The 15,042-nt window shown below is 37.0% G+C and overlaps 1 protein-coding gene across 2 annotated transcripts; it reads left to right on the top strand.

The window, feature by feature from the left end:
- The first annotated feature begins 6,035 nt into the window (after nt 1-6,035).
- LOC105222335 (60S ribosomal protein L9) lies at nt 6,036-7,285 on the top strand. 2 transcript variants are annotated; one of them, XM_011199818.4, is made up of 3 exons: nt 6,036-6,170; nt 6,605-6,864; nt 6,927-7,285. In XM_011199818.4, exons 2-3 carry the CDS (start codon nt 6,624-6,626, stop codon nt 7,256-7,258), a joined length of 573 nt encoding a protein of 190 aa, XP_011198120.1. In that variant the 5' UTR covers nt 6,036-6,170; nt 6,605-6,623; the 3' UTR covers nt 7,259-7,285. The 2 variants fall into 2 exon arrangements, with proteins under 2 accessions (XP_011198120.1, XP_011197958.1); XM_011199656.4 differs by having other exon boundaries at nt 6,069-6,196.
- The last annotated feature ends 7,757 nt before the right edge of the window (nt 7,286-15,042 follow it).

Below are 15,042 nucleotides of genomic sequence, written 5' to 3'. Positions count from 1 at the left end.
TATAAAAGTAAACCCATCAAAACGGAAACAACCAAGAGATAACGAGGACGGAGCATCCACATCTCACAAGTCGTTAAACTAAAACGGAACAGTTCAAAGGTTCCCACAACTATTTGCCCCGCCATCTCGATATCACAAATAGGTTGCCATGACAACAATCTTACTATCAACGGTATCGTAAATGGACGACTGTCAACGCTTACTTTGGATACTGGTGCCACACATTCAATTATCCGACCGGATGTGGTAAGAGGAACGGTTGAACCATTAGTCGGTTGCAAGCTTCGAACGGCCACCGGGGAGGAAGCATCTGTCGCGGGAAAAGTGTTTTGCGAAGTGATGATTGGTACCCTGGAAGTTAATCACACCTTCATCGTAGCAGAAATCACGGATGAAATTATAATGGGAGTAGATTTCATGATTGATCACCGGGTTACTTTGGATTTAAACAAGCAAATGCTGTTTTGCCAGAACATAGAGATGCCTATAAACACCGGATATGTGACCAACGTTGAAAGTAAGAGGGTGATTGTTGATGATAATCAGAGTATTCCACCAAAATCTGAGGCGATTGTATGGGCTAAAGTGAATGGAGGAGGTGGGACTGAAGAATTGTGGATTGTGGAACCAACAAAAATAGATACACCCATATTGGTAGGAAGAACGCTTGTAAAAACTAGAGAAGACGCCACCATTCCGGTCAGAGTAGTGAATGAATTCAACACGCCTATAAGTCTGAAGAAAGGAGCAGTAATTGGACAGTGCCAGAATATAAGTGCAATAGCACGATGCGAACGGTCAAAACAGAAGCCTACTTTTGAGCCACAGCAGATAAGTCCTACACTCCTAAATAATTTGCTGAACGAACTGCATGAAAATGAAAAATTAAAAGCAGAAAAACTATTAGAAAAATACGCATCCATATTTGCAAACGAAGGAAACACAGGAAGAACCGGCATTGTCAAACATCGCATAAATACCGGAGACGCTAAACCAATCCGACAAACTCCGCGTAGGGTTCCACGAGGAAAACGTGAGGATGCTAACAAAATTATTGAAGGCATGCACAAAAACGGTGTAATCGAACCTTCAATAAGTCCATGGAGCTCACCTATCGTCTTAGTTAAAAAGAAAGATGGTAGCACCCGTTTCTGCGTAGATTATAGGAAGTTGAATGATGTCACAAAGAAAGACAGTTATCCTCTACCGAGAATCGACGATACATTAGACACCTTGTCTGGAGCGAAATGGTTTTCTACGTTAGATCTACAAAGTGGATATTGGCAAGTCGGGATTGATGAATGTGACCGTGAAAAGACCGCTTTCAGTATGGGTGACGGGTTATGGGAATTCTCTGTGATGCCATTTGGGTTATGTAATGCACCTGCAATGTTCGAGAGACTGATGGAACATGTGTTAAAAGGACTCAACTGGAAGACATGTTTGGTGTATCTTGATGACATTATCATCATGGGAAAAAGTTTTGATGATCATCTGAAAAATCTAGAGGAAGTCTTTCAGCGAATAGCATCAGCCGGATTACGCTTGAATCCCAAAAAAGTGTTCATTGTGGAAGAAGCAGGTCACATATCTCCGACATAAAGTGTCAACTGAGGGGATTCACACCAAGGAAGGAAAAATAAAAGCAGTCAAAGATTGGCCTCGACCCACCAACATACATGAACTCCGCAGCTTCCTTGGCTTATGCACGTATTACCGCCGTTTTGTACCTGGATTTGCGAACGTAGCTAGAAGTTTACATGATTTAACAAAGAAGAATCGCCCGTTTGTATGGCAGTTGGAACAAGAAAAAGCGTTTGAGCAGCGGAAAGAACTACTTTGTACGGCGGCGATGTTAGCTTATCCAATACCTGGAAAGAAATTCATCCTGGATACAGATGCGAGCGCTTATGGAATTGGAGGTGTCCTGTCTCAGCTCATCGACGGAAAAGAAAGAGTAATTGGGTATTACAGCAGAGTGCTCGGGAAACCAGAGAAAAACTACTGTGTGACGCGAAAAGAACTACTAGCTGTGGTGGAATGTGTAAAACATTTCCACAAGTATTTGTATGGACAACGATTCTTGCTGAGGACTGATCATGCAGCATTAAAATGGTTATTACAGTTTAAGAATCCGGAAGGCCAAATTGCACGATGGATCGAAAGATTACAGAATTACGACTTCGAAACGGAACATCGAAAGGGGATTCACCACAAAAATGCGAATGCATTATCACGTCGCCCTTGTCCACTGGAATGTAAACATTGCTCCAAATCAGAAGGAAAAGAAGTTATAATCGACGTGCGATTACTGAATATAGAACCTGAAGATGATTGGACTCCTCACCGCATCAGAATCAATCAGCTGGAGGACCCTGATCTTGCAAAGCTGGTAATGGCCAAAAAAAATGGGGTACGACCACCAAAGGAACAAATAAGTAGCGAGAGTCCAACTGCAAAAGCATATTGGGCCCAATGGAACAGCATAAACCTCGTTAATGGATACCTTCATCGTACCTGGGAAAGCGAAGATGGCAAACAGTCTCGTCTGCTGATCATAGTACCGAAGTCCATGATCCCGAAAGTATTGAAAGAATATCACAATGGACCTAGTGGAGGGCACCTTGGAATTACAAAAACTATAGAGAAGATTAAACAACGGTTCTACTGGATCGATTGTCGAGATTCCATAGCAGAATGGATAAGTAATTGCGTAGAGTGCATGGCAGCTAAAGGTCCTAAAGCCAAAAGTCGCGGTAGGCTACAACAGTACAACGTGGGATCACCATTTGAACGAGTCGCAATGGATGTTGCAGGTCCGTTCCCAACCAGTACGGCCGGAAACAAATATCTACTGGTTGTCATGGACTATTTCAGTAAATGGCCAGAAGTATATGCCTTACCAAACCAAGAAGCGAAGACAGCAGCCGAAGCGTTTGTGGAAAATTGGATAACAAGGTTCGAAGTGCCCGTCGAATTACACTCAGATCAAGGCAGGAATTTCGAATCTTCCATTTTCCAAGAAGTCTGTACATTATTGGGCATCCACAAGACACGAATAACAGCGTTACATCCACAATCAGATGGAATGGTGGAGAGATTCAACCGAACGCTCGAAGAACATCTGCGGAAAATCGTTGATAAAGATCAACGGAATTAGGACAAGTGCATCCAGATGTTCCTGCTGGCGTATCGTTCAGCGAAGCACGAGACAACTGGTTACACGCCAGCAAAGATTATTTTCGGATCTGATCTGCGACTCCCTGCTGATCTTAAGTTTGGAACGAATCCTACAGCTGTAAGAAATGATGGAGATTATTGTTCTGCCTTAAAGGAAGAAATGAATGAATTGCATCTAATGGTAAGACAGCACACGCATCTGATGAGCAATAAGATGAAAGACCGGTTCGATCAAGCGGAAAATTCAAAAAGGTTTTGGAGAAGGTGATCTGGTCCTGTTGTACAATCCACTTCGAAAGAAAGGCTTGTCCCCGAAATTGCAGACAGCCTGGGAAGGACCCTATTTGGTGATGAAACGACTTAATGACGTGGTATACCGCATACAAATAAATGGAAAAGCACGATGTAAAATGAAAGTAGTACATTTGGAGAGGCTCGCCCCATTTGGTTTAAGAGGATTTGTGCCTAATCGGGACGATTAGGCTTTAGTGGAGGGCAGTGTTACAAAAGTAGTATTAAGTTGTATTTGTATTGCTATATGCATCCCTTATTATGAACAATAGCTGTAGGTATATGGAATACCATTTGTCTTGTTGTAGACATCTGGCGCCGCGTCTGTCTGCTTGTCTACTTAAACAATTGCTGAGTCTGGCGCCGCGGCTGTCTGCTTAGCTGCATTTGGCGCCGTATAGCATTATGTTCTTGTAATTTCCAGACGCAATATTCTAGAAGGACACGTCGGCATCAGCGAGAAGTGCGTGGCTATATAAGCCGTGGTATCGCCAACGTAATCAACCAGTGCTAAGAGTAAACTGATATAGTGTAGACGAGTTGTAAAATAAAGAGAATTTGTTGAAGTGAATTAAACGGCTTTTAGTTTTATTTGTCAATCCAGAGATACGAACCTAGTAAAGTAAAACTAGCAAGGAGTAAATTCGCAACAGTATGTATACAAAAAAGGGGTAAGTATGTAGTTCTAATTCAATTTAGCATCTTAAGTTCATTGTAATAGATTATTCTAATACATAGGTAGTAGATTATGGTTATACTTGTATATTACAAAAATTGTAAGCATTTTACATAGTGTAATACATTTTATAATGTAAACAAATATTTTAACAAATTTAGTTTTTAAAAATTATTTTTTGATTTATAAAGTCGCATGACGCAACACACTAGGGGTATTCTCTTGCTCTTGCAAGATTGCAGATTGCAAAAATACTAGACCGAAATATACAAGGGCACGAGAGCACCCATTGCAGAATCTAGTGATATATGAGCGACTGATTCAGTCAATTTATTGTAAATGACTATTGTGCATGGCTATTGTGAATTGGCGCACCTTCTGCATGCATTTTTAACAAAAAAACTGTAACAAAACTTTATAATTTAAATAGAAATTATAAAATCTAATTAAAATTTACCTTTCTCAACAGTTTAAGGACGTAATATGCCTTTATGTAAAATGGCAACTACAACAGGGTTGCAATTTTATTTTTGCGTGACATTGCACGCTAATATACACGGGTTTTGGTCTGACATATTTCACAGCCCTTGCAAATAATTTTCTGCGTGTGTTTGTTGTTGTGCCGTTGTAAATTTGCAATGCTTGCACCGTGCACCGGATTTTGCAAGAGCAAGAGAATACCCCTACTTTATTACGTAATATTATTATATAATATTACTTATACATGTGTATATATAATATTATTATATAACATAACTAATACATGTATATAATATTACTTATTAGCTTAATAATTTTAAAAAAGGAAATATCCATATGCATGGATAGAGGAATAGTTGCGAAAAAGAGGAATTTCAGCGAATTGACTTATCATCGCATGGCAGCGCTCCATTTCGACGTAATTTTTGGTAAACAAATGAGGTTCAAACCGGCGTAAAATGTAATTTTTAAAATAAAGATTTTTTTAGGTAAGAAACCTTCTAAAACTGTAAAATGTGAATTTATTTAAAACTTTATAGTGTTACTTAATTGATTTTAAGTGAAAAATGTGAGTAGTGAAAAGTGTGTTTAATGTGGTGAAATAGCTTCTTGAAATGTTCGCATTTTGCGAATTTTTGAACTTGAAGGTCGAATATCTAATAAGCAACGCGTTTGCGATACCAATAAACCTATATATTTTTTTTAATCAGGAGGACTTCCTCTTTCCAACGGTACCTTCAAATCGCGGCGCTAAAGAAATCGGAATTGTTCAGAGCACTTGCTTCATTGCTTCGCCAAATTTGAAAGCAAACGGGAAGAAAAAAAATAAACTCATTGCTTATTTCCTTTAGTTGAAAAATTCGCAGGTATGGTAATACAATTTATTTGCTAGTGTGCAACCCTTTTGTTATTGTGCAAATACAGAGATTTTAACTAAAATAAAATTATTAAATTAAAGTTTTATTTTCAATAGATATAAAAAAAATTAATACTCAGAAAAGTTATAATGAAATGTTAATAAGTGAAAAGTGCATAATATAATCAAGTAAAAAGTAGTGAATTTTTTAACTTTAAAAGTAAACATCTTAAGAACTATCTTCAACGACAACTTATATATATCTATAAATTCGTGATCTGTATAACGTCACCTTTCCATTGATATCCATTTCATTCCCGACATCGGAGGATGCTTTTCTAAATCGTAAATTCACAATAGTCATTCTCAATAAATTGGCCGAATAAGTATATTCATATATCACTAGATTCTGCAATGGATGCTCTCTTGGCTTTTCATATTTCCATATAGGATTTTTGCATTTTGTGTCATCATGCAATATTGCAAGAGCAAAAGAATCGCCTTTATCGTTTCACGGAGTCACTCACTAAACTTTGTGACAAGACAAAAAAAAAATCACATCTAAATGAACGATAAGAGAGAAAAGTATCACGTTATAGTTATTGAGAAATGTTTACATCGATTATTCTCGCTTCGATACTTTTCGTAAAACTCTAGAAACTTCGTTCTTTTCCACACACGCTTCCGGTGAGAGTACATGTGATTTGTATTTGGTAATTTTAGTTTTAAGTGTTTAAAATCGGACAAAAATCATTTTTAATTCGCACAACGGTTTTAATTACATTTTCTGTAAAGCAATTTTTAAAAACACCAAAGTTCTATGTGTCTGTTATCATATATCATTATAATGAATTGCTGTCATATATTAACAAGAACCGATTTTTTTTCATAATATTAATCGAAGCACAAAATTTATTATATAGAACTGATTTCAAAATGTTTCGAACTAAATCCCACCATTTTGTATGTTAGTACTGGTATAAAAATTGTATGAGCGGCAGTATTCCTGCGAATGAACAGATGGAGAAGAGTTTTGTGTGACTGACGAAATGAGAATGTGTGTTGATTTCGAAACTAAAATTGGTGATATTAATTTTACTAAGTTTTCATGATCTTTGAAGGTAACCCTTGAATGCTAAAATGAGGACAATCAACTCGAGTCAATGTGTTAAAATACCGAAGGGGATAAAAGCTTCGGTTAAAGCGCGTATAGTAAAAATAACTGGAGCTAGAGGTTGTTTAGTCCGAAGCTTTAAACATCTTGCTTTGGACATGTATATGGTCGATAAACGTACGTTGAAAGTAGAAAAATGGTTTGGAGCAAAAAAAGAGCTGGCGTCTGTACGTACTGTTTGCAGTCATATTGAAAACATGATTAAGGGTAAACTAGCAGCAATGAATAATACATTATATATCTTATTAATATATATTCTATTTTTTAAGGTGTGACCTATGGATTTCAATATAAAATGCGTGCAGTTTATGCTCATTTTCCGATAAACTGTGTAACTTCCGAAAACAATACTGTAATCGAGATACGGAATTTCCTTGGAGAAAAATATATTCGACGTGTTCAAATGGCTCCTGGGGTGACAGTAGTAAATTCTACTGCACAGAAGGATGAACTGATTGTAGAAGGTAATGACATAGAGGCTGTTTCTGGTTCAGCTGCCTTGATTCAACAGTCAACCACAGTTAAAAACAAGGACATCCGTAAATTTTTAGATGGCCTATATGTATCAGAAAAAACTACAGTTGTGAAAAAAGAGGATTAAATACAAATAAATGTCACTCAAATTTGATTTCAGGTACTGTTTCGATCCACCTGGTACAATTTAACTGATTATTAGGGGATACAACACGACAAATCAAAATGCCGACAAATGAAAAATATTTAATCTTGTCTGCCCTCATTTCTATCGAAGAACAGAAAGAGAATTCTACTGACTAAGGGTTATCCTGAGGATGTACGTGGCCGAAGGCCTCAAAGGAACAACGCTACCTTTTCTTGATTTCTCGATGTTTTGATTTGTCGCTGTTTTGATTCGTCGGCATTTTGACTGTCGGAATTCTAAACTTCGAGATTTTGATTGTCGGCATTACGTTATACAACCAATTATAAGGTATGGGTGGATTTTTAAATAGTATCCCCAAAATTAAAGGTTAAAATAGGTTCTGCGGAACAGCCGTTCACTAAGTTTTGCGAAATTCCGATTTCTTTGGCGCCGCGGTCTGAAGGTACCGTTGGAAAGAGAAAGTCCTGGGGGCCTATTCTGTAACTCGATTCGAAGAAAATTTACTCGAATTCGGATTTTGTATATTCTGTAACTCGATTTGCTGATTTTCAAGCCAATTTTCGGAAAAAATTTTATTTTTTGAGTTGTAGAAAGCAAGAACTAAAATTGTACGTATTTATTCTGGCACAGGGTGGTACAACTTTCGCATAATTATAAATTAGATCCGAATTTCGAATAAAATACATTTAGGCTAGGATTTAGAATAGCATCCCCGGATTTCGGGAATAAAATGGGTATTACTGGAAAGGTTTTCCGCCCCGCGCTTCAAAAAAAATAACCATGGCAGCACTTTTCTCATTGTGCAAATGCAGAGAATTGTAACTAAAATAAAATAATTAAAATAAAGCTTTATTTACGACAAATATTGAAAAAATGAATATACAGAAACGTTATAGTGAAGTGTTAGTAAGTGAAAAGTACATAATATAAATGGAAAAGTTATTCACAATACACAAATTATCAATGTAAAAGTTGCCAATTTTTCAACTTTAAATGCAAATATATTTAAAACTATAAGTCAGCGGTAACTATATATATATATTTTCGTGATCTGGAGAACGTCACCTCTCCAGTGATACCCATTTTATGCTCGAAATCCGGGGATGCTATTCTAAATTTTACCCTACATTTTCGAATCGAGTTACAGAATAGGCCCCCAGAACTTTGAAATGGTGGACACATGTACTTACATATATGTATGTAATTTGAAGTAGTGAAGCGTAATCAATAAGACACTCAATTTCGAATTTTTTGATGATACGTTATTTTGCATTTCAGGTGAGGATATATATGTACATATAGTTGCCGCTGACTTATGGTTTTTGAGATATTCGCATTTAAAGTTCAAAAATTCAACTATTTAAAATGCATGTTTCGGGTTGGGGTTAGTTTAGTATCTCATTTTCACTGCTTATTCCTCTTAAGTGCGTGCACGGACTTTTTTAAATTTATATAGCACGGATAGCCAATGAATTAAACTTTGGTTTAAATGTAAATTTATTGTTAAATGTTAATTTGTTTTTTTAGATATAAGTAAACAAAAAAACGCACATTTGCTCAAACAATGGCTCTCTTCTTTTGACGTTTTTGTTGCACTGCTTGCAAAAAATTTAACCAATTTAACACACACACATTCTTTGAAATATATTTAATTGAATTAATGATAAAATATGGATTTTTAGTTGCATTTTTATGTACAATTTAATAAATAAAACAGCCTTCATTTACGGTTATACTGTTCCTTGAAATGTAAGCAAAATTACTGAATATGAACTGTCAAACGACGAAGAAAATAAGCACAAAAGGAAGATAGTAATAACCCAACGAATCAAAATGGTAGGTCTTATATACTGCGGCGCTTGTTTCGATGTAATATATTATACTGAAAATATGATAAAAATTCCAAATTTTCGCCTGCGGCGTTTGTTTCAATGTAGTATATTATGCTGAAAATATATTCAAAATTTGAAATAAAAAATCGCGCGATGAAAACCCAATTTTATTATTTAGGGGGTCTTGCATAAATGGTTGGTTGGGTTATCTTGGCACTTCAACTACTTGTATGCATTATTACTGATGCATATACAATTTTTAATTTTCAGTGTTTTTATTATTTAAATAAAGTGGATTTCCACTTTAATTCATTGAAATAATAAAAAAAAATAAACATAGAGTCACTCTATGCGTAAAAATACATAAATTTTATAATAATTAGTGAAAATTGTATGGTAAAACTACGATTTTACACCATTTTCAGGAGGCTGCCCTAGAGCCCCCCGTGGCCCTAGGGGGGGAAGGGTGCTATTATTCAAAAGCTCCATTCATTACCTTTCAAATGAGGGGTGTAGCAAGCTCCCAGCCCCCTCCCCCTTTATGTAAAACCTCTTCAAAAGGGGTTCTAAACTAAACATTCCCCAAAATAATAAAGACAGAGTCACTCTAATACTATGTTCGGACCGACATTGAAAACATGTTTTCGTGGGAAAAACTGGTTTTCGCACGAAAACTTGTGTTTTCGTCCACGTAAAATCTGTCAAATGAAAACACAGTTTTCGCTGAAAACTACTTGAAAACTTACATTCCACTCATTATAATCGGTGCCTGCTCTAGTTTAATCGATTTTTTTGGAAGACATATTTTGCAGGCCCTGAATTGTCACTTCATATTTGTTTACATTCCATATACAAATACAGCTGCCCACTGTTAAGGGGATTCTCTTGTTCCTGCAAAACCCTTGCACGGTGCAATAATTGCAGAATTTTCTTCTTGGTGCAACGGCACAACAAACACACGCAAAAATGTATATGCAATGGCTGTAAAATATGTCAGACCAAAACCCATGTTTATTTTCGTGCCGTCATATATCACTTCTGCAATGGGAATCCCCGTATTGATAGTTGTCAGTGAAAACTCATCGAAAACACACATTGTCGGTCCGAACGACTTACATTCCACAACATACAAATGTGTTTTCAAAATGTTTTCAATGTCGGCCCGAACATAGTATAAGCGTAAAAATACATAAATTTTATAATAATTAGTGAAAATTGTATGGTAAAACTACGATTTTACACCATTTTCAGGAGGCTGCCCTAGAGCCCCCCGTGGCCCTAGGGGGGGAAGGGTGCTATTATTCAAAAGCTCCATTCATTACCTTTCAAATGAGGGGTGTAGCAAGCTCCCAGCCCCCTCCCCCTTTATGTAAAACCTCTTCAAAATGGGATACTAAACTAAACATTCCCCCATGTTTCTCCTATTTATAATGAATTTTATAATTATATTTTCAACTTTTATATCCACTAACACTTCACGAATTCATTTCTAATCATTTATTTTATATTAAATAGTGCAAAAATAACTTTAATTCCATATCAAACTTTAGTTAAAATCCATTTATTCATAATGTAAGAGAATCGTTGTAATGGTGATGAATAATGTAAAATATTGTAGAATTTTCATTATCTTGATGTTGTTTTAACGGTTTGCTAATCCCTGCTAGGATGGTAAGGGTCGTTTGTGTTGTCGTCGAGGTCATCTAACGGTCGGCCCAAGAAACGTGCTGTTTCGACGGGGTCGGACCAAAGGGAGAAGGGTGTTAGATGAGTAGGGTTTGTAGGGCATGCAAAGAGGTGGCCAGCGTCAAGCGGAGACTCTTTGCATGCAAGATATACATTAGGTATGTCGGGGTCGATTCTGGATAGGTAGGAGTTTAACCTGCTACAGTATCCAGAACGAAGTTGCCCTAGGGTCACTCGCGTTTCTCGCGGCATTTGGAGTTCTTCGTCTGCAATAGGTGGTGGTTTGACTCCAAGAACGCCATTCACGGGAAGTGAGTCGGTGAAGGTGTTGATAGCTCCACTGTGAATGGCGGTCAGTACCTGTCGAAAGTCTGTTACGGCCGAAGTCCGGTCGGCGTACTGTTCGATGCCGTCGACGTAGTCTAGGAATGACCTTTTGATGCTCCAAGGAGGCGGTTCCGCTCCAAGCAGATGGCTGCAAGGGTGATTCCTACGGAAACATCCCAGCGGGAACTGCTTGGAGAGGAGTTCATTATGCTCCTTTACAGGTAGCATGCGCGTCTCACTGTGGAGGTGTTCAATGGGAGACATCAAAAGGCATCCCGTCGTGGTCCGGAGTGCTGTATTCTGGCAGGTCTGAAGTTGCCTCATCTGCGTACCACTGCATCCAGGCGACCATATTGGTGTTGCGTAGTTGAAGACCGGCCGGCCGATTGCCTTGTAAGTTGTCAACAACGTTTCTTTGTCTTTTCCCAATGTGCTGCCGGCTAGTGACTTGAGGATTTTGTTGCGGCTCTGTACCTTGGCGATAATCGCGGTCGCGTGGGGAGAGAAGGAGCATAGACTATCGAGGGTTATGCCTAAAATCTTAGGGTTATTCACAGTCGGGATTAGTCTATACTCCTTCGTCCAGTTTGTAAATATGGTCGCTGTGGATTTGGTGGGGGAAAGTGTGAGATTTCGTGCAGTGAGGAAACGAGAAAGGTCGGAGAAATAGTTGTTTACTTTCGAACACATGCCATCGATTCCATTGCCCGACGTCAATATCGTGCAGTCATCTGGGTATGAGGTTATGGAAACCCCTCTGGTGGTTGCGGGAGTTTCGAAATATAGAAGTTAAACAGTAGCGGGGAGAGGACACCATCCTGCGGAACCCCCTGTTTAATTCTTCTCGGTTTGGATGTTTTACCTCGGATGACTGACGACCGCTCAGATGGTTCATGGTCCACCTCTTTAACCCTGGAGGAAGCGTTGTTTTTTCTATGTCCTGCAGTAGTGTTGTGTGGTTGACTGTGTCAAAGGCTTTTGACAAGTCCACGCTACGAGGATCGTTCTCTTACAGGGTGATTCCATCAGGGAAAAGGGATTTGGATGATTTTGCTTTTTTTGATGACACTCTGAACCTCCTCATCGGTGAAAGTAAGCGGCGCGTAGTTGTTTGGCATTTTGCGCAGCCGTCGGTTAACACATCTCTTGGCTTTGTCTACCGAAGGGTGCAGTGTAATTATCCGTGATAATTATCTCGATAAATCTCGGTGTTGGACCGGTCAGGGCAATTTGTTTTTTCAAGCGTAGCCGAAATCCGCTAACGCAAAAAGAACTTAGCACGCCTAGGTGTTGGTCCGACCAGGATTATTTTTTTGAAGTGCGTCCAAAGGCCGCCAATGCAGAAAATAATTCTATGCGGAAAACTAATGTGTTATACATATATTTCATGTGATTGGGGTATTATTTGTTTTCTTTATTTCTTTTGGTTCTTCTGTGAAATATGAACGTAAGGTAGCACTGATAATTAGTTAGAATTCAAACCATTTGTGTGAACAAAAATAACTGAACAAAAGTTAAATGTTGCATAAAGGTTATTTTTGCACTATTTCATATAAAATAAATGGTTAGAAACGAATTAGTGTTAGTGGATACAAAAGTTAAAAATATAACTATAAAATTCATTATACTCGTAAATAAGAGAAACACGCATTTTAAATAGTTGAATTTTTGAACTTTAAATGCGAATATCTCAAAAACCGTAAGTCAGCGGCAACCAAATACATATACATATGTATTAAGGTGGGCCAAAAATTAGTTTATATTTTATTTTTCGTAGTTACCATGAAAATCTCATCCAACATGACTAAAAAATAGTCCTGGTAAAATCTGAGCTCTTTATATCAATATTAAGAGGTGCCTCATCGACATTTTCGATTTCCCATATAAATTACATGGAAAAAAAATCATTTTTTTTTGTGGTGGTTATTGTGCGGAGATTTTAATGTGCACGCGATGGCGGCCAGTAGGGATGGTAAACTCGATTCCGATACTACTCGAGAATCGAGTTTTCTCGTTAAATAATCGATTTTTAAAAATCGATTTTCAGTAGTCGTAGTGGATTAAGAACCGGTTCTTGACATTCGAAAAATCGATTATTTTACGAGAAAACTCGATTCTCGAGTAGTATCGGAATCGAGTTTACCATCCCTACTGGCCGCCATCGCGTGCACATTAAAATCTCCGCACAATAACCACCACAAAAAAAATGATTTTTTTTCCATGTAATTTATATGGGAAATCGAAAATGTCGATGAGGCACCTCTTAATATTAATATAAAGAGCTCAGATTTTACCAGGACTTGTTTTTAGTCATGTTGAATGAGATTTTCATGGTAACTACGAAAAATAAAATATAAACTAATTTTTGGCCCACCTTAATATGTATATATTTTTTTAATCTGGAGGACCTTTTCTATCCGTACATACCCATTTTAACCCCAAAATCGGGGGATGCTATTCTAAAATTTACCCAAAAAATTTATGGTGTTATAGATACTACGAGTACAAACGCTTGGTTTATGAGATATTCGGCACGATTCCGATTACTTTGGCGGAGGGGTAAAAAAACCGAATTTCCGTATAAGTGGGGTATGTACGGATAGGAGAGCTTCTCCAGAGGAGGAATATCCAAAAATAATATAAAAATTACTAATATTTTTTAAAATATTCACATTTAAAATTTCAAAAATTTGCACTAAGAACACTTGTTATTTCTCTGCGTTTCACTCAATTTTTTCACGGTTTTTGCTCTGTATATTCAAATATACACTCTATGCGTTGAAATAAGCTCACATTTCACATTTATTTTGCAATTTTTCAACTAAATTTAGTATTTTAAAAATCACTTACCAAATTAATGGGTGAAAAGTTTAGAGCGCTTATATTTACAAGGAAAAGCAGCATTGCCACACCTTAAAAACCGAAAGTGAAGGATTTTTCAGCGTTTCACAGCGTTTTGTTTGTACTTTCGAGTGATTTTTTTTCTTTATTAACTATAAAAAAAAACTATAAAGAAGATTTTTCAAGCTAAATTTGAATATGTGAACACTTTTGCATATGGGCCATTCCATCAATTGGCGACATGGTTTTGTACCCGTGGTTCTCCGATTTTGACGAAACTTTAGAATATCATAATATAGACTAAAATAAGAATATCTGTAAACTTTTTAGTGGCCAAAGTTGCTCCATTGTTTTTTGGCGCGCAATTCAAATTCAGATCAAACAAAAAAATTACTTTTTCTTTTATTTTTTAACGACCTCAAAATTGAGTGAAAAAAATTTTGAAGTTATCCATTTTTATGTAAAAAAATCTCAGCTTTCTGATAAAAATATTTTCGAAATCCAAAAAAAATTTCAAAATCCAAAAAAAAACTGTTTTTTCCAAAAATCCTGCTTTTTGTGCTCTTCCCCCACTTTTTTTTTCAAAATTGACATTTTTATTCGATTCCTCGTTAAATTTTACATAAGAATCAGTGGTCAAAAATATGGGACTCTGATCCCATGAACAGCAAAAAAAATTCAAAGTTGACGCTCAAAATCCAAAAAACAACATTATTTTCCAAAAAATCCGGTTTTTTGTGCTTTTCCACCAACTTTTTTTCAAAATTGACTTTTCCATTCGATTCCTCGTTAAATTCTACATAAGAATCAGTGGTCAAAAATGTGGGACTCTGATCCCATCAACAGCAAAAAAAATGCAAAGTTGTCGCTATACCGCGCAGTGTGTTCGCTTAGAAGGTTGTGTGAAAGAGGTAAATGTGTAAATTGTATTCTTAGACTTGGATTAAGAAGAAATCACTGTCTTCATTCATAAAAATATGCGCCGTACAGCGACAACTTTGCATTTTTTTTGCTGTTGATGGGATCAGAGTCCCACATTTTTGAACACTGATTCTTATGTAGAATTTAACGAGGAAT

Source organism: Bactrocera dorsalis, chromosome 1 (assembly GCF_023373825.1).
Source record: "Bactrocera dorsalis isolate Fly_Bdor chromosome 1, ASM2337382v1, whole genome shotgun sequence".
NCBI lineage: Eukaryota > Metazoa > Arthropoda > Insecta > Diptera > Tephritidae > Bactrocera > Bactrocera dorsalis.
The sequence above is the reverse complement of the archived record's forward strand: the minus strand, read 5'-3'. Positions and strand labels throughout refer to the sequence as shown.